Source organism: Castor canadensis, chromosome 3 (assembly GCF_047511655.1).
Source record: "Castor canadensis chromosome 3, mCasCan1.hap1v2, whole genome shotgun sequence".
In the NCBI taxonomy this organism is placed as follows: domain Eukaryota; kingdom Metazoa; phylum Chordata; class Mammalia; order Rodentia; family Castoridae; genus Castor; species Castor canadensis.
In genome coordinates this window covers 44567936-44590240 of record NC_133388.1, presented here as the reverse complement: position 1 = coordinate 44590240, position 22305 = coordinate 44567936, and the positions used below count along the sequence as shown (strand labels likewise).

The window sequence follows — 22305 nt, the reverse complement described above, 5'->3', positions numbered from 1 at the left end:
ATAAATCAGTATATAAATTTGAGAGAGGCATGCATAAATACTTTGTATTGGTACAAATACAGTGCCAAACTAGTTTTAGATTGTTGCTCAATAAATGTTAATTTCCTGTCTCCTTCTACTTTTCCCTTTCACCCTTGGCAGAGAAGCAAAGAATTGAGTTAACACCTTGATTTGTGACAATGTGACTAAATTATAGCCAATTCCAGGAGCTTAGCCTCCATCTTATTTTGACAGCTTTTTCTATTTGGTCTGTTATATTGCCATATATATTTTAGTCACACAAGCTTATTAAACATGGATATAAATGAAAAACTTGACTTGTTATTTTGTTAGAAATAATAAGTTGCTCATGCGTTAAAAATCTTGACGCACAGGAAGTTTGAATGAATGAGTAGAAAAAAGTTCCAAGCTATTAAAATGTTCTGGTACCTGATTTATTCATTTGCTGATACCCATAATTCTAAAGTGGGTGAAGTGGCTTTATTTCCTGAGACCTGAAGAAACAATGTGATTTCCTAAACAAAGCATTAAAGTTGGAAATATTTGTTTTTCAGCATTGGTGGTAGTCATGCTAAAAAGTTATTCTTCGGTTAGGATTGTCCTATTTTGGGCCTGTTTTGTCCATTTTTTATCAAGACAGAACGTTTTAATTGCTAAAAGGCTCTGTATGATTGAAGAAAAATTTTGTCTCATAGTCTTTTTTGATCAATTCAAAAGACTTCTATACTTGTGATTTGAGACATTGTTTTGAACTCAGATTCAGTCTTAGAGATTTCTTGGACATGTAATTTTCCAAAGTTTTCTTTCCTTCAAGGAAGGAGATAATATACTTTTGGAATAATGCAGTAATTTTGAGTAACTAATATGTTCTCTCTCTCTCTCCTTCCTTATATTTTGGTGGGTATTTAGGAGTTTGCTTACAATTCCATATGTAAAAATACTAATATAATAGTATTGTGATATTGTGTATTAAGAGTATGCCAGTAGTGTGCTGGAGGTGTGGCTCAAGTGGTAGAGCACCTGCTTTGCAAGTGTGAAGCCCTGAGTTCAAACCCCAGTCCCGCCAAAAGAAAAAGGAAAAAAAAAAAAAAAGAGTATGCCAGGAAGGAGAGGATTGCTTAGAAACCCAAGTAACAGCATATCATTCCTCAAAATTGATAAACAGTGAACATTTTAACATTTAATCCCAAAATGTTATTTTTGAAACCTTCCTCCAAACTGTTTGCAGACCTTAATGTAATTTACTTTGTAATTTACTACTTACTGGTATAGGCACTCCATGTACAGGAGGCATGTTTCCTGTTGAAAGGTAATAATCCATTTACGAAAGCCTAACTCAGAATTCCTTTTTAAAGCTGGAATCAGTTTTACTTTTGCTTTATGAAACGTTGCTTATATTTATTTTCTAATCAGTGCTACACTTTCTATTTTGTTTTAGGTATTTAAACCATGTCAGAGCTGCATCTCCACAGGACCTTGCTGGAGGCTATACTTCCTCTCTTGCTTGTCACAGAGCACTGCAAGATGCATTCAGTGGGCTTTTCTGGCAGCCCAGCTAACCTGTATTTCTCTGTTTATAAGATTTGGACCTTGGAACCAAACCAAGGGACTAGAAAAATAAAGCAGCCTTATAGAATTATAGCTACATTGCAGCTGCACAACAGTACTATCACTAGCAGCTGTGTTAAGTATTTATAAAGAGAACATTTCACAACTAAGTTGAAAAATATAGGGGATACATATTCGCGAAAAGATTTGTTTTTACTGATATTTTCCTGAAGGCGATTGAGGCAGTGAGAGCCTCAACTGATGGGAGAGAGGAATAAATAATTCACCTATGTATGCTTGAGGTTGACAGACTTACAAAATCTTTTTTTAAAATAAAGCTAGACTTTATAGTACACTTTGTGGTTTTTCTCTTACTACAGTGTTTCACTTGCACACATTTTAAAATGCCATTTTGATTACAGCACTTAGTACTAATATCCAAGCCTATTATTTTTTCTCATAAAACTTCTCCTTTTTTTTCCTAATATCTTCTTAATACTAGTCCAGACAAGTGGATATATACCCTTCTAACCAGCAGGTTGGGGCAAGTAAAACCTGACCCATGATAATGTCACTCCTCAATAGTAAGAACTCAGTGCCTGTTTTGAGCAGTGGAAAGTAAGGCAAACCTGGATCAAGGTGTTATGGTTTGCAGGTGTGAGCCACACTCATGATAAAACCAGAGCACAGCATTAACCTACTTTAATGACATTCAAAGAAGTAAGTTAATAAAATTTAATACTTAAATGGCACCTTTTACCTATGAGCTCATTTTATGATGAGATGTCGGAGACTGGAAAAGGTACAGGTTAAGTGAAATTTCTCTACAAGTAAATTGTGAACTCTGTTGGAGTTTTCCATCAAAACTTCAAAGGCTTTTATTATACCCAGAGTTTTGCTTAAAGAGTTAGGATGTGGATAGGATAGATATTTGTACCATCTCAACCTTGTGTGAGTCCGTTACATAGACCACTGCTATGGGACAGAGTTTCTCAAGGAAATTAAAGGATTTCCTGTCCAATCTTCATCACAACAGCTGTTAGTTTTATAGGTTAAAAAGTCATATGAAACTTAGGGTGTAACAGCCATTTGTAACAAAGTTCATCCTATTTTATTAAGCAGGGACTTATTTCGGGAGTACCTTTTCTGGTATCACAACATTTCAGTCTTGATAAATGAGGAAACCAAGGCATTGAACGATTGGGTAGGTCAAGCTCATAAACACAAATTAGTAAAAAGCCAGAATCAGAACACAGGTTAGTTTGCTTTTAATCCAAAACCAGTTCTAGCTACTCTCTACCACGGTGGGTATTCTGTTCTTTACATTATTTACTCTCCAATCAAGAATTTGTGTTTTTAAAGTACAATCTATAAATCTGTTCCAAGAATACTGAGAACACTAAACTTGTGGTTAAGGCTTCACTGCACTCAACTGCAAAAAAAGTAATGTATGTTAAGGGAGGGAATGAACCAATTAATAAAACATTTCAAAGGCTTTCAGGACTTATTTTGAGTCTACCATAGAAGTTGTTAACTGACCGTAATAGGTCAAACAGAAATGATCAATGACAACAAACAACAAAAATCATCTAAATTGATGTGCTTATATCTCACCTTCCCAGTGATTTTCCCTCTTAAAGATTGTAGAAGTTTTTAATCTACCTAAATCAAGGATAACATTTTACAATGCTAGTACAGAAATAATAACTGCTTTGAGTGTTATCCGTAGAACAGTGCTAATAGTATTTGCCCCATTTTAATAGATGAGTAGAGGCTAAGTAACTTGCCAGGAGCCAATGCAACTTGAAAATAGCACAGCCGGGATTTGAACCCAAGTGCACAGTCTGTGCTCTAGAGATTCCTGTCAAAATTACAAATGACAGCTGCGCCAAAACCAGGACTAGATAGTCAAACTTCCTAAGACCTCCAATAAATTTTACAGAACAAGTAAATGAGACACAAATGATGTCAACTAAATAATCTTGCAGATAAGCTGAGGGAAACGCTGAGAAATTCATTATGTAGAAAATCTTACTAATAACTACACTGTAAAATAACTACACTGTAAGTAGGTGTTAAATGGTAGGGAATATGTGTACATCACATAATATGTTATTGCTTAGTAGTCCTTAATTTGATTCAATAAATATTTCATCTAAGAACTCTTAGAAGCTATCTTTAGGTTGCTTAAGGTGGTCACACACTAATTTTAAGATCCAAATAAGGTAGCAGAAAATTTGTCATAACATTACAAAAATTAAAATAGTTTCCAGTGAGTTTTCTGTCATTTTCTAGTGGATTCATCTAAAGTTCATTTACTAGTGTTACATTAAGTTTACGGTAGATCTAGATGTAAATAATGAAATGATTACATATCTGTTTATCCACTGGGTGAAAGAGGAAGGGGTAAAATTTACAATTCTATATTATATATTTTGTCTCATTAGGAGGCAAGAGTTTTACTGCTTTATATGAGTAAAAACTCAGTTGTACATATACTTCATAACCTAACATATCAATGTACAGTATTTGGGTTGAGTTTCAAAACAAGTTCAATCTAAACACTATTAGATTGAAAAGAAGGGCTTTAATTCCTTTCTTCCCTATACTTACCACTTACTGCCTTCATTTATTTACATTACCTGCCAGGCTTCTGAAGTACTTGAGTTTGTAATTATTTAGATCAGGGATCCGTTTTTTGTAGGAACAGACAGTAACTATTTGTGGCTTTGCAGTCTAAGAGCAGATTGAGGACATTATGTAGGTACATATATGAAAAGATAAAAACAAATTGCCACAAACTTTTTTTGAGATAAGATCTCATTGTGTAGCCCAGGCTAGACTAGAGCTTGTGATTTTCCTGCCTCAGCCTCTGAGTGCTGTGAGTACAGGTATACACCACCATGGCTGGCACACTGCCACAACTTTTTACTGACAAAATTCAAAATAATGTAATTAAATATAACTTTTTTGTAATGTCTTTTTTATTGGGAGAATAACTTTCCCCTTAACTGGGTATCTAATTGTTTCCTATTGTCAAAATCAATGGTAAATGATCACCTATCAGTAGTTATCTGTAATGAAATTTTACACATTTTATCTTTAAAAATGTCTTCTCACACAGAGAAATACTGCCAAATACTGGTTTCTGTCTAGGAGCATATATCATTAAAAGAGCAGATTGTTTGGAAGGCATTTGTAAAATTCATCAAGCTCTTCCCTTACCTTTTAGCATGTTATCACACAGCACGCTGATCACTTCCAAATGAAGATTAGATGTAAGCACCTCAATTGCAGTTAAATAGATTTTGATGCAGTTAAATAGATGGGAGACACTGTGTTTGCAGTTGTACTACCCCTATCCTGCCCAAAAAAAAAAAAAATACTGAACTATTTTCTTAACTCCTTTGAAAATACTCATCCATAGTTGTTCCATAAAGGTATTCATAGATGCTAATCCTTCAGTCACTTCAAGCAGTAATCTCTCAAATAAACAAGAACTGAACAGTATTAGTATCATGTCAGCCGGTTAAGTCAGGAACCACTCAGAATCATTTACCTTTGTAATTGACCATTGGTATTACTCCTAATGTTCTTAAATTTTGAGCAACTGTTGTTACCAAAAGGCCAATCATCTTAAGTTTATTTTCTCTGGACACATCTTCAGTTACACAGTTAACTCACCATCAGTTACACAATTAACTCACCATCAGTTACACAATTAACTCACCATCAGTAAATTGCTTTCCTAGCTTGGCTGAAAAAAATCAGTCACTTGGCTCCATTTTCAGTTTTTTTGTTTTATGAAGAAATTCTGCTTTGATATTTTGATTTGAAACTTCAGAATTTTCTGACCGTTGCTTGCCTGTGAGTTGAGAATACTGAGACCAGGGCTTTGTCTGCTCATATTAATGTACACTTTTTTTTTTTAGCTTAGCTAATAGATGCTTTGTCATCTAATTCAATATCAAAGTAATTCATATTCCACTGTGCCTTCAAAGCACCACACATTTGATGCCCACTTGTCGTGACATAATGGGTATGAACTGGTAATAAAGAATTAAATTTGTGGCTTGGTGATTTACATAATACACAAAATGCTGTTTGCTGAGTTACATGTATCACTGTGGGCCAAGCAGCAGTATGAAGATGAGTCATGTGTGTATTACAGCTGCTCAACTCTGCTGTTGTGTCATGAAAGCAGCTACAGACAGTGGAAACACATGAGCGGGGCATAGGTTCCAACAAAACTTTACACACCACAGAAGTTAAATTGCATACAGTTTTCTTTTTTTCAAATAATGAGTTTATTTGTATCTGAAACAATTAAATATCAACATGAGCCTTTCCATTGAGTGACTTCATGGGTCATGGCCAAAACAGAATTTGGACAGGAAATCCTTTGGCCTTGGTGATTCTGTTTCATGAAAGAACCACATGAGGTGTTGTCCACTGCTTCCACACATTGTTTCCTCCAGCTCCATCTTTCCCTTAATGACCAGAAGATCAACCACCCTGGGGTCTGTGACATGAGCATTCTTCATAAACACTTCTCGGACTTTATCCTGTCCCTGTTTCACAGTGATGTCTAGCTGGAATGAGTGCACAATATTCGGCACCCGCCATTTCACCTTGTTCATGACCTGACCGAAAATGTGTTTCACTGAGGTGCGGCAGCAGCCTGCCGCAGACAGCTCGCACCCATCTTGCTAAAGCGCATACAGTTTTCATATTTGAAAATGTAAGAACATTCTCAAGTCATGGGCCATACAAACAGGTGGGGGAGCCAGATTTGCCCTACAGGATGAGTTTGCCTATACCTGATCTAAATACTCTCATTTTTAAATTACTTTAATAATGAAAATTGGTAGTAGAGGAGCAACTATGTAAAATAACTACATGCTTCAGCTAAGGCTAACTAGGAAAGTCTGTACTAGTGTGTTCCTGGCTAGACAGCACACAATTTCCTTACCTTCAAAAACTTTTTTCCCAAGAGACAGATAATGTATAAGTACATGTAGCTAATAAACATTAGATAAAAACATAATTATAGATTATAATTTAGGCTCAAAAACATGGTAAGCAATGGCATACTCTTATAGTTGAAGTACTTGGGAGGATAAGCAGGAGGATGAGTTTGAGACCAGCATGGGTTACTTAAGGAGATCCTGTCATCAAAAAAGAGAAAACAAGTAATATATATATATACACCTACACGGCAGACTTATTACAGTTCACTTTTAATTTGGTAATACCCAATTGGTAAGATGGCATGGCAAAACATAAGGATTCAATAGTGAAGTGACTGAACGCTAAAATTTTATGGAGTCACACAAATTATATTTCCTTACATAAAAGTCTAGTGGGCAGATGGAGAAAACATTTCCAGTTAGGTGTTTGATGCAATTTGTGGTTTTTCTTCTGAAAAGGCATTATCTATCCTTTGCCGTTTCAAAGGTGGTTCTTCCTGATTGTCTGTAACAAATTGAGAAAACCTATTAGATAAGATACCAAACAACGGAACATACTTTTTATTTTATTTTCCTTTTCTTTTTTTTTCATTTTTTCTTTTATTCATATGTGCATACAATGTTTGGGTAATTTCTCCTCCCTTCTCCCCTTCCCCTCCTCCCCCCTCGCTACCAGGCAGAAACTATTTTGCCCTTATCTCTAATTTTGTTGAAGAGAGAGTGTAAGCAATAATAGGAAGGAACAAGGGTTTTTGCTATTTATAAGGATAGCTATACAGGGAGTTAACTCGCATTGCTTTCCTGTACATGTGTGTTACCTTCTAAATTAATTCTTCTCAAACTAACCTTTTGTCTAATTCCTGGTCCCCTTCTCCTCTTGGTCTCTGTCACTTTAAATTATCTGCATTAGTTTCTCAGAATTGAGGGCAACAAATGCTATGTAGATTTTTGGGTGTCTTACTTATCCTCATACCTCCCTTATGTGCTCTCACTTTATCATGTGATCGAAGTCCAATCCTCTTGTTGATCAAGGGGCATTACCCTTGAGCTAAAGTCTGCATATGAGGGAGGACTTTCCCAATGGAACCCCAGCAGCTCAGCAACTAAGAGATAGCATAGATAAATGGGACTTCATAAAACTAACAAGCTTCTGCTCAACAAAAGAAATGGTCTCTAAACTGAAGAGACCACCCACAGAGTTGGAGAAAATATTTGCCAGCTACACATCAGATAAAGGACTGATAACCAGAATATATAGGGAATCAAAAAACTAAATTCTCTCAAAATTAATGAACCAATAAAGAAATGGGCAAGTGAACTAAACAGAACTTTCTCAAAAGAAGAAATTCAAATGGCCAAAAAACACATGAAAAAATGCTCACCATCCCTAGCAATAAAGGAAATGCAAATTAAACCACACTAAGATTCCACCTCACCCATTAGAATAGCCATCATCAGCAACACCACTACCAACAGGTATTGGTGAGGATGTGGGGCAAAAACGAACCCTCTTACACTGCTGGTGGGAATGCAAACTAGTACAACCACTCTGGAAAAAAATTTGGAGGCTTCTTAAAAATCTAAACATTGATCTACTGTATGATCCAGCAATACCATTCTTGGGGATTTACCCAAAAGACTGTGACACAGTTACTCCAGAGGCACTTGCACACCCATGTTTATTGCAGCACTGTTCACAATAGCCAAGATACGGAAACAGCCAAGATGCCCCACTACTGACGAATGGATTAAGAAAATGTGGTATCTATACACAATGGAATTTTATGCAGCCATGAAGAAGAATGAAATCATATCATTCGCAGGTAAATGGATGGAACTGGAGAACATCATTCTGAGTGAGGTTAGGCTGGCCCAAAATTGGAACACACTTTTAAATAAACAAATAACACAGGGCTTCTTTATATTTTTAATCTAGTCAACTCAGACATGAGGTATTTCCTATGGATTTACTGTTTTAATGAAATGGCCAAATTTAATTAATATACATATAAAACATTAATGTATGTATAGACAGATCTACAGAGGTAGATAGATCAATCCATCCATCCATCCATCGAGATACATATGTATGTCTACATCCCAAATAAAGCTACAAGAAAGATATAATTACATTTACTTCTCCAGAAATTGCTCACCTAGATTTATGGTCTGGTTCTTGTAGAGTGTAGCAGCAGGAATGTGAAAGGTGATACACAGCATTTCCTTGTTAGGGGCCACATTTCTCACTAGGTGAACCGAACTGCATTCTTCCAAGGAGATGCCTAACACAGCTCCAGCTCGTTGACAGACATCCTCAGCAGGATTAACGTCTTTGGAAAAGCTGTAACAGTGTACTATGGGGAGGAGCTCACTGCTGCATTGCTGCCCATCTAAAAGTGATTGGAAAGCACTGAGAAACTCTATAGCCTTTGCTGGCAAGTTCATGACAATGTGGATAGAGTGTTTTCTTTCTTTTGACAGTCCCAGCTGCATTAACTCTTCTCTGACTGGTCCTTGGAGGAAATCTTTCCCATCCAAGTTAAAGACTTTTACCTTTTGGTCCACTTTATTTAATTTACAATTGTGCAACAGCCACTTATGTGATTCAGGATTGAGATCATTGGCAAACACAGTGCAGTTTTTCTTTGCTGCTGGAATGACAAAGGGCCCAACCCCAGCAAAAACATCAAATAAGACATCCCCAGGTTTGAGAAGTTCTGTGATACGGCTGTGTTCTGTAGAGAGGCGAGGATTCCAATAGACTTTTGAAAAATCAAATTCATAAATGTAGTTGTTTTCTCGAACCTGAAAAAGTTATTATATTTTTGGTTAATATGCTTGGTCCTAAATTTCAGCCACTGATACTGGATTAGGTGTGTGTACATACATGTGATCACACACACATATATTTCCAACTTATGAGCAAATAACAATGAATTTAAAGGCATTTTAATTAGAATCCTGGTGTTTATGCTATTTCTGGGACCGGTTAATATCTGGCATTAGACTTTTTCATGAGAAAGTCAGCTCTTCAAACATCTCTATTTCAATCCTAACGGCCATAAAGCCATATCAAAGTCACATGAGGAATTTTTCAGAAAGCCCGATTGACTGGCTAATTATATTCTTATATCACCAGATGGAAAAGAAAAAAAACCCTGTAATTTGAAACAACACACCACACATCTTTATAGTGTGTAGCTCAGTTATAGCCACACACAGCAAACAAGCTTCCCTCCTTGTTTAGTTTTCAGTCAGCAAAAGGGAAGAATAGATATGTCATTACATTTTGAGGTATTTTACTATGTTTTTAGACAGTTACTTGAACTTTGCAAATTTCATGTCTCTGAGTCAGAAGCAGTGTACAGACTGAATCATTCCCATATTTTCTTTCAGTTCCAAATTTTGAATTCTCATTAGTAAACTAAATACATACAGTGAAGCTAAGCCTTGAAGAAAAATTAAGACTCAGTATCATTTCTTTTGGGTCTATCATACACGTTAGGAAACAGAAAATAAAACTAAAATCATACTCATAGAATATGATCTCAGCCATCATGTTAAGTCCCTTATTTTATGGATGAAGAATCAAAGACCAGAAAGTTCTCAAGTTATATAAATTTAACAGATGTATCTTCTACCTCCTGCTTTCCTGGACTTTGGTTTCATATTTGTACATATTTTCTCCTCCCAACCACGTCAGGTGCTTCTGCCTACACTAAGGTTCCACGGTTAGAAATTTTTCTGCAAGTTTCTACCAACTAAAAGTCTCTCTAGGTAAAACCTAGAAGGATTAAATATATCTCAAGAACTATTTTATACATACTGTTCTACAACTTGCTTTTTTGTCACTTAACCTATCAATGCATAATTTATTTGAACAAATAAGGAACTAAAAAATCTTCAGTGAAGGATTGTCTCATATCATCATACCAGAATTTAACAAATTCTTCCAAAAAGGCTTTATCTGTCAATATTGTCCCACCAATAGTGTGTGTGTGTGTGTGTGTGTGTGTGTGTGTATATATATTGCTCATATTATGTATGCATCAGTAGTGGGTATTTTTAATCTTTTTCATCTATTCTGATTATAAACATCAATTTTTCAAAGTCTATCTTATTAGGAAATAATAAAATACTCTGTACCTTGGTCGTCATGTTCTCTTCTCCAGCTAGCACTTCCATTTGGAAATTGCGGTATGTATTATCAATATTACTGATTTTATTTACTGCTGAGGTGATTCCTGGATTTTTGTCAATCATAACTTGGCCTAAAAAATAAAAATTCATAACAAAACTGCCTATTGGTTGCAAAATAAAAGTTAAAACTGAAACTATCTACCAGAAATGCATTGTATTGTATTCAGTTTGTAGTCAAAAACTATACTTAATGTTTATAATGCTGCATTGCAATTCTAAAAATCCAAAAGATTAAGCTAATGTCTGACAGTCTTTTGCAGTACATATAAAAAAAAGTGGGTAGGTTTTTAAAGAAAAGATTTTGAGGAGTTTGGGTCATGTATTATTTTTCCATATTTTTACTAAATCTTCTCAAATGTACCAATACAACAAGTAAACAATAAGGTAGATCACAGGGAATTGGCAAAGAATAGAGTGGGAAGAGGTGAAGACCCTGACAACAAATGGTCTTAGAAGATACCAGCAAAAACATCTGCCTGTCCCCACTGGCCTCAAACCAAATGTTTGTTTTACTGTGGGTTTGAAACAAATGCCTCCTCCACTTTGGAAATGTATGTCAGCATTGTCTGTGTTTTTTTTCCAAGAAAAGAAACACAGATTCTCTAGAGTCTAAATAACATGTTCATTTACTTAAATTGTTCTTGTCAAGTATTTATCATAACAGAAAGCTACAAAGATAACAAAGTATATCAGAAATGGAATATTGATGCCTTTTAATCAAAATCTATATTTTCATCAGCACATTAAAAATTTATAAAAATCTATATTCCATTTTATTGCATAATGAAAGATGATTTATAAAAAATTAGCAGAAAGTACTCAATGGTACAAATATACTGAATACAAGCAGAATTTGTCTAATTTTTCTGATAATTAGATAATAATATGAAATCAATAAACTCTATTATTGCTTATATCCTATTCTGCTTCAGGTAACTGAACTCAAAGGTATATCCTAATTGAATGAAATTTTAAAAATAAAGCAATTCTGATGTTCTATAGTAAAGGCTTTAAAATTACTACTGTATGGAAATGTTTTATTTTTTTCTTCTGCTCCTTTATGAATGAGGATAAAAAAATAGGAATGCCAACAGAATGTTTTAGAGTAAGCAATGACTATAAAGAAGGCCTACACATGACATTTGCACTGTCACAATTATAAGGATTGCTTCTTAAGTAGTTATTACGTTTCCATTACATATTATCAATTCCTTTCATCAGTAGAAAGGGAACACCTAACAGAAGTTATAAAGTCCTACCCATGCAAACTACTGAATACTACATTTTAAAGCTAAAAATAATTCTCAGAAGTTTTGAAAATTATATTAAAAAAAGTAATCTGGAGAATGCAGGCACATCAAATATTTATGTAAAGAGAAGTACATTTTGATTAGTCTTTACTTCTTATCCTAGACAATAAAGGCCTCAAGTTTAAATGGAGCTACAGAATTAAGACATACACAGCATTATGTCTAAAAGGTGAGGGGCACTAAGGAAAAAAAGGGGTTCTTAAAATACAGAAACTTTATTAAGCTTAATAACTGTAGTGCTTAATTAGTTGAATAAGTAAAAGCATAAATAAAGATGACTATAAATGACTCATTTGACTATAAAACACATAAAGTTATGAAACCTGGTATTGAACATTGTTCCAAAAGTCTGTTAGTCAAGCAGACTGAAAAGAACTTTATTCAATGTAAAATGAAGTTTTTTGTACAGGTTGGTGTACATAAAAGCCTGGACCAATGTTTTGACTCTGGAAAGAGTATTCCAAAATGGATCTCAAAAGAGGGTATGTAGCTCACATTCTGGCTTAAAATTATAATGATAAAGTATCCTGCTTCTGTAATCTGGCATTTTTTAAAGTATTTTTAAAAACAAAAATCAGCTTTGTAGTACATGAATAGTACTATAATACACCTACCAATTAAATGCTTGAAGGGCAGCTGATGGTCTCGAAGATTCAAGTGTGCAATATGTCCAACTCTACTAAACCCTGAGGTCACATCTTGACCTTCAGGAAGAACAGCTCTCAAGATTTCTTCTGATTTAAAATTTTCATAAGTTAGTTCCAAATTATATTTAGATAGCTGTGGACTCACATTAAGTTGCTTTAAAATACTGAGTTCTGCTTTCTCAAAGGAATCATGAGTAAACATTTTGTAGGGATCCAACATAATGAGTCTACTTTCTGCATCTTCTGGGTCTTCAATCACACGCTTTATGCCCGGACGTTGCAGTGCCGTCCTTTTAAGGGATCGCATCAATCGATTCACTATTTCTTTCCTCACTTTAAGCACTGGAATGGTGACTGTCTTTTTAAAAGCTGTTCTATCAAGTTTCGTCATTCCTCGAACATCAGAGGGCGGTGAAAATAATTCAGAGTCTCTCCTAATAGTTTCTATTTCTGGCATGGTTGAGAATCCTTTTCTTTGACCCAGGGAAATACCTGACGTTTCCCTCAGCTTATGTGCCAGTGTTGTCCATATGAGTGGAATCAAAGATTCCGATTCAGTTAGGTGACATCGTTCCACTTTGAGAAGTCTTGAGAAATCAAGTGGCCTCCATAAGATTCTTAAAACAAAAAAAAGCATTGGTTTTAAAAATACCATAAAGCTACAAGTCAACATGTTCACAACAGCCTTTGAGAACAGAAATCTAAATTGTTTCACTGTTAAATACTGATAAATAAGCCTTTAATAAATTACACCCAGCACAGTAAAAAAAAATAATAATAAAGGAACCACAAAATAAAATGGTATGGGAGAAGTACCCATACCATGACTTTTATTAACGATAAATAATAAATTGGCACCTTCAGCGCACCTGCTGCGGAAATACAGGTACTAGAGGTCCACGAGCCTCCACATACCCACGGAGCTCTCGGCCCGCAATTTCCTACAAAATGCATTTGGAATTGAAAGGCTCACATTTGAGTTACAGGATCATCTCTAAACGAAATGGCCATTATTTACATATATTTGACCTTATCAATGGTAATATTTGCTAGGATATTCTTATGGGTACTTATAACGTCTGGTGCTGTCGTGTTACCAGTATTGGGAGTTGTGTGGTATTGGGCCCTCATTTTGCAAATGAAGGCTCAGAAACAGGTTAACTCACCTACAGCTCTTTGCTGCTAAGTGGTTGAGCATGGAATAAAACCTCCGCGCTTGTGTTAACACGGTATACTGACAGGCAGTTTGTCTTGGATGCTTTAATGCCACGTGTATTTTCAGGAAAAGGCTTGTTTTAAGCGGTTATCAGTTATTCATTTTCTAACCTAAAATACCAACTAAGTCACTGTAAGGGCAAAGCACACTCCCACTGAATTATATAAAGCACCGAAGTCAAACTTCATACTCGGGGTTCAAATTGGACCTAGCACTTAGTCAGCTGGGTGACCTGGGCAAGTTTATCTGAGTCTCCCTTTCCCATTTGTAAAATGTGGCGAAAGGTTGCCTATGTTTTTCTTTCCTGCGCTGGGGATTGGAACCCAGGGTCTCACACTTGCCAGGCGCGCGTCTACCCCTGAGCTGCAGCTCCCTCATTTCCCAGTACTCCCACCTAAGCTCAGCACCTGGAGTGGGGGTGGGGGGAGGGTAATAATCTCGCGACACTTCCGCGCTCAAGCGGCCCGGGGCGGACTGGCACTGCTCTGCATCACCAGGGCACTGCGGCCGTCACCTCACCAATGGCACCTTCTAATTCCCGACGTTGTTCCGCAGCTGGCTTGGCGACCAGAACCTCACCTCATGCTCCGGTGCGGCTCAGAAATGGGTCTCAGGTGAATGGGCAGGCTCTGATGACATCATCACTACTCGCAGCAGAAGAGGCGAGCGTCATCAGATCGCGTCGACTTCTTCTTTCTTCTCCGCCCGGGTGAAGTACGGGAAGCCGGAAGGGCCGGGCCCATAACCCCGCCTCTGGCACGTTAATGACAGGAGCTTAGGACAGCAGTTCAGGTTCTCAGATGGACTTGGTAGTCAGCAGAGGAACAGCATGGAGGCGTCCTGGGGCACTATCAACCCTGAGCGGGGCTGGTACGTCTCTGCCCAGAGACCTGAAGAGGCGGCGGCGGCGGCGGAAGAGTTGAGTCCGTTGCTAAGCAACGTAAGTGGGCCCGGCTGGCGCAGGGACGCTGACGCCCTCCAGCACCCAAGTGCCTGCGGAATAACTGGGAAAGTAGGGGGATGAGGGAGAGAGGGAAACTGGGGCCTGACCCCTGTGGTGGGGTCCAAAGGTAGCAGCCTTGGCTTAGGTGAGACTCGCCGAGGTAGGAACGCCAGCCTCACGCACGCGCTGTAGCAGAGAAGCGCCGAAGGCAAGGTGCGAGCGCCGCGGAGCCCGTGCAGGAGTGCAGCCGAGCGGGTCTGGGCGCCCGACCTACGCCACGAGCCCCTCTAGCGTGCTGAGACGTCCTCTTCGTTAGTATCTTTGTCGCCTTCCAGTTTCCTCCACCTGTGAGATCTTTGCAAGAGTCACGAGATGCTTCTCCTACATTTAGTCATGGGGGGCGGGGACGGGGACTATAAGCATCTTAATACAAAGATCCCTAGCAGTGAAGGTGTGGAGTGGCCGGGTAAGAAGCACGTAGCACTTCCCACTTCCCTGACCTAAAGTCGGTGCAGTGGGCATTCTGCCTCCCCCCTTCCCACGCAACACCCACACCTGAGGATGAGGATCCAACTAAGGTGCGGGTTCGCGCGTGTTAGGCGAGCGCTCTGGCAATGAGCTACATCCCTCGTCCTGGAACTCCACTCTTTCACTGGACTCTTTGGACTGTGATTGTTTTTCTCCCAACTAATATTTGGGGAGAGGGTGTTTTCAGGCATGTTCTTACCAGAGCAACGTGAATTACTGCTGTTTATTATATTGTCGGTGACTGTCCTTCCATTTAGGTGGGCTTAATTCGTTAAGTGTGTAGATAAACATTAGCTGTGCAGTCCTTGGGATTGGGGAGGAACAGTGGTAGACAGCAGTTCCAAGCTGACTCAGGAATCACATGAGCTGAGGTCTGTCTTTTCTCACAGTCCCCACCCCATTCCTAGCCTATCTTCATCTCTTGCAGTTAGTCACAAGATTGATCAAGGCTCTTCCCTGAAGCCTACCTTGTCCCCTGTATTGGTGGAGATGATATTTCTGGAAAACTAGGTTCTTGAAGCCACACCAGTAGGCGATGGGAAGGAAAGGAAAGGAAACTAGTGCTGGTTAAGCAACTAGCATGTCACACAGAGCCGGGTGGCTTGCAGGAGGGTTTCTCCATAACTATCAGTGATTTCTTGACAAAGTTGAACTTAATCCATTCGAACACTTAACACTATTGCATTTGTGTGGTTACAGGAACTTCACAGACAGGGATCTCCAGGAGTTTCATTTGGCTTCTCTGTCTTTAATTTAATGAATGCCATTATGGGAAGTGGCACCCTTGGCTTAGCATATGTGATGGCTAATACGGGTATCCTAGGATTTAGGTGAGTTTTCCGGAGGGTTTTTTTTTTTTTATATTTTACCATCACTTTTGTTTTTCATTTTGATTGTATGTTGAGAATAAAGAGGCTCCAAAAGCTACTATTATGCAATTTCTAGTTATTTCTGAGTTTTTGGCATTGTTTTGCTAGTGTGGTTACTAATCTGTAACTTGGAGGGATGCTCTATACAGTTAAGTACCACTTAACAAGAGACATATGGTTCTAAGAAATGTGTCGTTGGGCCAATTTCATGTTGTAAAAACATTTTAGAGTAAACTTAAACCTAGATGGGATAGCCTCCCATATACTTAAGCTACTTGGCACAGCCTGTTGTTCCTATGCTGCTGTTACTGTTCTGAAAACTGCAGACTATTGTAACACAATGGTATTCGTGTATCTAAACATATTTAAGCATAGAAAAGATACAGTGAAAATATGGTCTAAAAAAATAAAACATGGTACCCCTTTATAGGGCTCTTACCATGAATGGACTTGCAGAACTGGCAAATTGCTCTGAGTGGGTCAGTGGATGAGTGGGAAGTGAATGTGATGGCTGAGGACGTTAGTGTACACTGTTGAAGACATGATCACTGCTCACTTAGGCTATACGACATTTATTTATTTATTTATTTATTTATTTATTTATTTATATACGTACTGGGGCTTGAACTCAGGGCCTTCACCTTGAGCCGCTCTACCAGCCCTACTTTTTTTGGAAGGGTTTTTTGAAAAAAGGTCTTGCAAACTATTTTCCCAGGATGGCTTTGAACTGATATCCTCCTGATCTCTGCCTCCTGAGTAGCAAGGATTACAGGTGTGAACCACCAGTGCTCAGCTACACTATATTTATAAAAAATAGTTTACTTTCTTCAATAATAAATTTTCCTTAGTTTCCTGTAACTCTTTCATTTTGTAAAGTTTACTCATCCCCTCCCCCCATTTTTTATACTATTGGGGTTTGAACTCATGCCCTTGAGCTTGCTAGGTAGGTCTCCACCACTTGAGCCATGCCCCAGCCCTTTTTTTGCTTTAGTTATTTTTTAAACAGGGTCTCACAGTTTTTGCCCAGGCTGTCCAGGACTATAGTCCTTCTACCTATACCTCCCACATAGTTGGGTTGACAGACCTATCCTACCACACCACATCTTTTGTTGAGATGGAGTCTCACTAACTTTTTGCGTAAGCTGGTTTTGAACCTAAATCCTCCCATCCTCTGCCACCTGAGTGAGTAGCTGGGATTATAGGTATGACAACTGTGCCTGGCAAAATTTTAAAACTTTTTGACTCTTGTTATAACACTTAGCTTAAAACACACTAGTCATACAAAATTTTCTTTCTTTATATGTTTATTCATTAATATTTTTCCAGTTAAGTTTTTTTGTTTTCATTATTTTACTTTTGAAACTTTCTGTTGTCATATCATAGGATACTATGATAGCAGTGCCTTCTTCTGGAATACCTTCTGAAGAGCTTGTCTGAGACTGCATTACAGTACACCTTTTTTTTCAATTGTATACAGTCTAAAATAACAATAAAAAGCATAGTATACATATGTAAACCATTAACATAGTCATTTATTATCATCAAATATTATGTGCTGCACTTTTATATGATTGGCAGCATGGTAGGTTTGTTTACCTCAGCATCACCATTAACACATGTGTGGTATGTGCACTATGATATTAGAACAGCTGTGATGTCACCAGGTGGTAGCAATTTCCCACCTCCATTATATCCATCATATATACAATTCATCATCGGCCAAAACTTTGTTATGTAGTATGGACTGTAGTGTTTTTTTATTCTAAAAGTACAGTAAAAATTTTTAAAATAAAACATGATCTAAACTCATTTATAACTCTAAGAAGCAGCTAATAGTTTATTCATTTGAGTCAGGTTTGCCAAAGTAATTATCAGCCATGCAGTTTACTTACGAGTAGCAATTTTTTGTACAAATAAAGCATATAACTTTTTCATTCCTCTCCATCTCCTCTTCTTCTCTTGCTGTCAAGTAACCCTGTTTCACTTTCTGAGGCCAGGCGTATATTCTATGAGTATTCCTGCTCATCTTTCAAGTCTTGGCTCATAGGCAAGTTAACCCAAAATAGATCTTCTTGGCTTTTCTGTGCTTCCATAGTACTTTGCATGTTCATTCTGTTACTATGATTTGCTGTAGTGATTTGTTTGCAAGTTAACCTCCCCACTGAACTCAAAATACTTTAGAACTGGACCTTAGCATATGGCACCATGGCCAATAGAATGAATGAATAAGTTCACTTTGTTTGTTTTGCCAGTAAAAGCAGGCTTATTTTACTGTGAAATTTAAATACAGAGAGCCTTATTTAGGCTTCTCCCTTTATTCCAATTTTCTCAGTGAGCGAAGCAACTTTTTAGTAACCAGTTTGACCTTATTATGGGATATATTCACAATTATATGTGACTCCTTACAAGTCATAATCAGAAGACCTATTTTTTTGGTTCTCTTTGAAAAACCATGTTCTATATACTAGAGTTTTACAGGTAGATGTATACCACTGAATGTGGGCTCTGTAAATTAAATCAAATGTCCCTTTTGGTGACGTTAAACTGTTACTTTGTGAGGTGTCTAATGTCATTTGAATGCTTATTTGCTACCTATTAACAGGTATTAAGTGGATGACAAAGAGAATTTCTTTAACTTTTGGGGCAGTCCCCTGGGGATAGCAGTCCAGCTAGAAGCTTGTCCTCCCAGTATCCAAATGAGAATAAGAAGGGGATTATACATGTTGCTTCTTTTTGAAATGTTGATGAGAGAACCCCAATTATTGCATTGTTTGCGTAGTTTTCAAATCATGTCATTAGAAGTGTATTAACTGCATTTAACTTGGTTAACTGGGTTTAGTGTGGAAATTGAGTTTAACAGATACTAGGCAATCTGGTCTTAATAAAATGTGAAATATGAAAATATGAAAATATGGTAAGAAGGTCCACATCACTGGAGTGGAAGAGTAAGAGGAACGGCAGAGAGAAGACAGTGAAGTTTCGCAACTGAAACTGCTGTTTAGACTTAGAATAAGAAAGATTGGTCATATGAGGGAAATACTAATATCATTTTGTTGTTGAACCAGCAGTCAGCAGACAGGAATGCAAAATGAGGAAATTTGTATTTTAGATGTGTTGTGTTTCTTTCTGATTTTTTTTTTTACTTTAAAAGCAATATGTTGTCATTTAAATAAAATTTGGTGGATATAGAAAAGTAGAAAACTATCATCTTCTTAATTTCTTGAAAGACCATAATTCTACTACTCAGACACTGTGGCCATTTGAATGTGAGGAAATTTGTTTTTGTAATGACATGCCTTAAAAAAGCAGGAATTTAGGGGGATTTGACCCTGTGTTCTTTTATATTTTAGTTTCTTGCTGCTGATAGTTGCTTTCCTGGCTTCTTACTCAGTCCATCTCCTGCTTAGTATGTGTATTCAGACAGGTAAGTAAACATACTATGCTGTTTCATTTGATGAGGCCGTCCCTTGAGTTCATATTATATATAGGAGTGGATGTCTTAAATCTAATTTCCAGAGCTAAAATGTAGCTTAGTGGTAGAATATGTTTAATATGAATGAGCCCTGAGTTCAAACCTCACCACCACAAAACACCCCAAACCTCAGCAAAAAACATACACAAAATCTAATTTCCAGTGAGCATATATTGGTTGAAATATAAAATTTCATGAGGCCAGAATATATAGAACCAATCCTATGGGTGACTATCCAGGGAGAGGCTATGAAAAGGAAACTCATCTTTTTTTTTTTTTTAACCAGCTTTCCTCCACAAAACAAAACATAATTTTCTGGATTAGAGTAGATAAGAGAGGCACCTAACAGCTATTTAAAAGAGCCAAACTAAGCTTGTGGTAGGTGGGTATTAGTAGTTCCAAAACTACTGCTGTACTTGCTTTCCTAAAACTTGCCTATGCAGCAGAAACATCTGTTGGCCTTTTAATAAACTTATTTCTTAACAAGTCCTCCAAGTGATTCTAATGCAAAACCAGTTTAGGATCCATTGTTCCTGGCTGCAAATTGTACTGATGCTCTGGCCATCTAGCCAACAAATACATTGTTCCTCTGCTCTCAGGGTGAACAGTGCAGACAGATAAAAATATGAGCAAACAATGTAAAGTTAACAAGTTGTTTATAATAGCATTCTGAATTCAGGAATAATGGCTTTAAATAAATGTATTTGTAAATCTTGCTGAACCCTGACTAGAGTTTTAATTTTGAAATTTTGCTTCTTGGTGTAAAAACCATTTTTACTTAATATTGATAGATTGTCTAAAATTATAATAGGTTCTCTTATTAAGTTATATTAAAATATTAAGACTTGTCAGCTATGTGGCAATTATGTCTTCATTAATTAAAACATGTTTTTAATTTCCATTATTTGGGGATTATATTCAATTTATGGAGATTTTTAAATAATGTTAATTTTCCCCCTCTCCTTCAGTTCATCTATATTTAACTTTAAAAATTCTGGGACTGTCTGTCATTCTTTTCTGTAAATCTGGGACATATAAAGTGAAAACACCTGTTTCTCTTCTTTTTTTCTTTTTCTTTGGTTTTTGTAGCTTGCTTGGATCCATGAACTAACTGCTTCATGGTTCTTCATGCATACTGATACACCTACCTTCTGTTGATTGAGTTCCTTCAGTCATTGTAAAACGCACTGCAGAGGTAGGCTTTTTTCAATATGTTCATGTAAGACTAGAGAGTTAAATGTTGCTAATTTTCCCCCTCATTTTGTTAGACTACCATAAAGGAATACAATGTTCTGATTCAATTCATTGTTCAGAGAAATAGTTATTATAAGTCTTTAAAAAATAAATTTTTCATTTATTTGGAGGTAAAAGGTAAACAGATATGGAAGGATTTTTTAACATAAAATTCTCCTGCTTTAGCTTCTATATATAGCCAGGGTATATCAGGACTTTTCTTGGTTGCTGAGATGGCATATAAAGTACCTATTTTCTCTAGCCTTATTTTGCCATCTTTGAAATAGTCATGATAATACTTTCCTCCTGGGATTGTTATGAGACTAAAACAAAAGAGTGTTTATGAAGTGTCAGACGCTTCATAAATGTTCACTCCTATTATGAGTGCTCACTGGGACAAAATCTGTAAGGATTTCAAGATGGTATTTTGCAATCTCAGAAACAGTTGACTCATTGCCATTCTATGGGCATGCGTCTTATCCTATGGGATTGAACCCATGGCTCCCGTCCTCCAATCTCCACATTATTATTAGCAGGAGGGAATGAGAGTTCTAGAACTTCTGTGTGCTTCTGGCCCAAACCCCTGATCCCAAGTATGCTCTCTGCATTATCACCATTATGTGCCTTGAGACCATTTGGATTAATGATACTATAATATTTATCTCAATTATGACATTCACTTCAAGAATTTTATCATCCTTCGTTTCCCAGACTCATCCCTTGTGACCATCATTTATCTTCTGACTTCATCTTCCACTGTTCTGCAACTCCTGGAACTTTTGCACTGCGTTCTCTGGAACTCACAATCAACCATCAGCAAAACCTTTATGTCCTTGATTCTTTTCTGAAATTCCCTTTCTTGCCCTAAGAAAACCTAAGTCCTTTTAAAGATAACATTTATTGAGTTTACTGTGTACACTGAGCACAGTATTTTAAGAGATTTGCATGTAATAACTATGAGGTAGATATTGTTTTATGCATGTTAGAGATTAGGAAACTGAGGCACTGAGAGATTATTTTAAGGTTGCACAGCTAGTTACTTAGTTAGAAGAGCTGATGTTTGAACTTGACAACCTTAAATCCAGAGTCCATGTTCATATACAATGTACTGCCATTTCCCCATCATCAAAGGAACCTGGGAGTGTATTCTTTGGAGAAAGTAAATCAAAAAGACTCTGAGTCATAGGTATAGTTAAGGCCAGGGTCATTTTACATAAACAGGGAGTTTAAGTGAAAATCTACAAGCTGAAGGAGAGTCCCAGTCACTAGAAGTTCCAAGTTCTGGAGAATGCTGGCACCAGGACTTGTACTCTCACTTAAGGGATTAAAGGAGTACTTTGTATAGAATCACTTCTGCTCTAAATAAAAG

The 22305-nt window shown here is 37.1% G+C and overlaps 3 protein-coding genes across 7 annotated transcripts in view; 2 read left to right on the top strand and 1 right to left on the bottom strand.

Annotated features, from left to right (window-relative positions):
- The window catches only part of Mnat1 (MNAT1 component of CDK activating kinase), a 208452-nt gene extending 201737 nt beyond the window's left edge, over positions 1-6715 (top strand). For 2 of the 3 annotated variants that reach the window (XM_074067853.1, XM_074067849.1), the window contains one exon: positions 1439-6715. In XM_074067853.1, the coding sequence (XP_073923954.1) occupies positions 1439-1621 (183 nt within the window). In that variant the 3' untranslated portion in view covers positions 1622-6715. The remainder of the gene's footprint in view (positions 1-1438) is intronic. The other variant, XM_074067851.1, reaches the window with a different exon arrangement.
- A 56-nt stretch (positions 6716-6771) lies between these two features.
- On the bottom strand, positions 6772-14579 carry Trmt5 (tRNA methyltransferase 5). Its single transcript, XM_020163620.2, is given in 6 exon segments — positions 6772-7023; positions 8675-9323; positions 10665-10789; positions 12643-13292; positions 14471-14516; positions 14519-14579. Coding segments are annotated over 6 exon segments (1602 nt in total). The 5' UTR covers positions 14565-14579; the 3' UTR covers positions 6772-6937.
- A 5-nt stretch (positions 14580-14584) lies between these two features.
- The window catches only part of Slc38a6 (solute carrier family 38 member 6), a 62108-nt gene continuing 54387 nt past the window's right edge, over positions 14585-22305 (top strand). Inside the window, exons 1-3 of one of the 3 annotated variants that reach the window (XM_020163623.2) lie at positions 14585-14831; positions 16062-16192; positions 19582-19655. In XM_020163623.2, coding sequence (XP_020019212.2) covers positions 14721-14831; positions 16062-16192; positions 19582-19655 — 316 coding nt within the window. In that variant the 5' untranslated portion in view covers positions 14585-14720. Of the gene's footprint in view, positions 14832-14857; positions 15146-16061; positions 16193-19581; positions 19656-22305 lie in introns of those variants that run through there. The other 2 variants (XM_074067847.1, XM_074067846.1) reach the window with 2 other exon arrangements.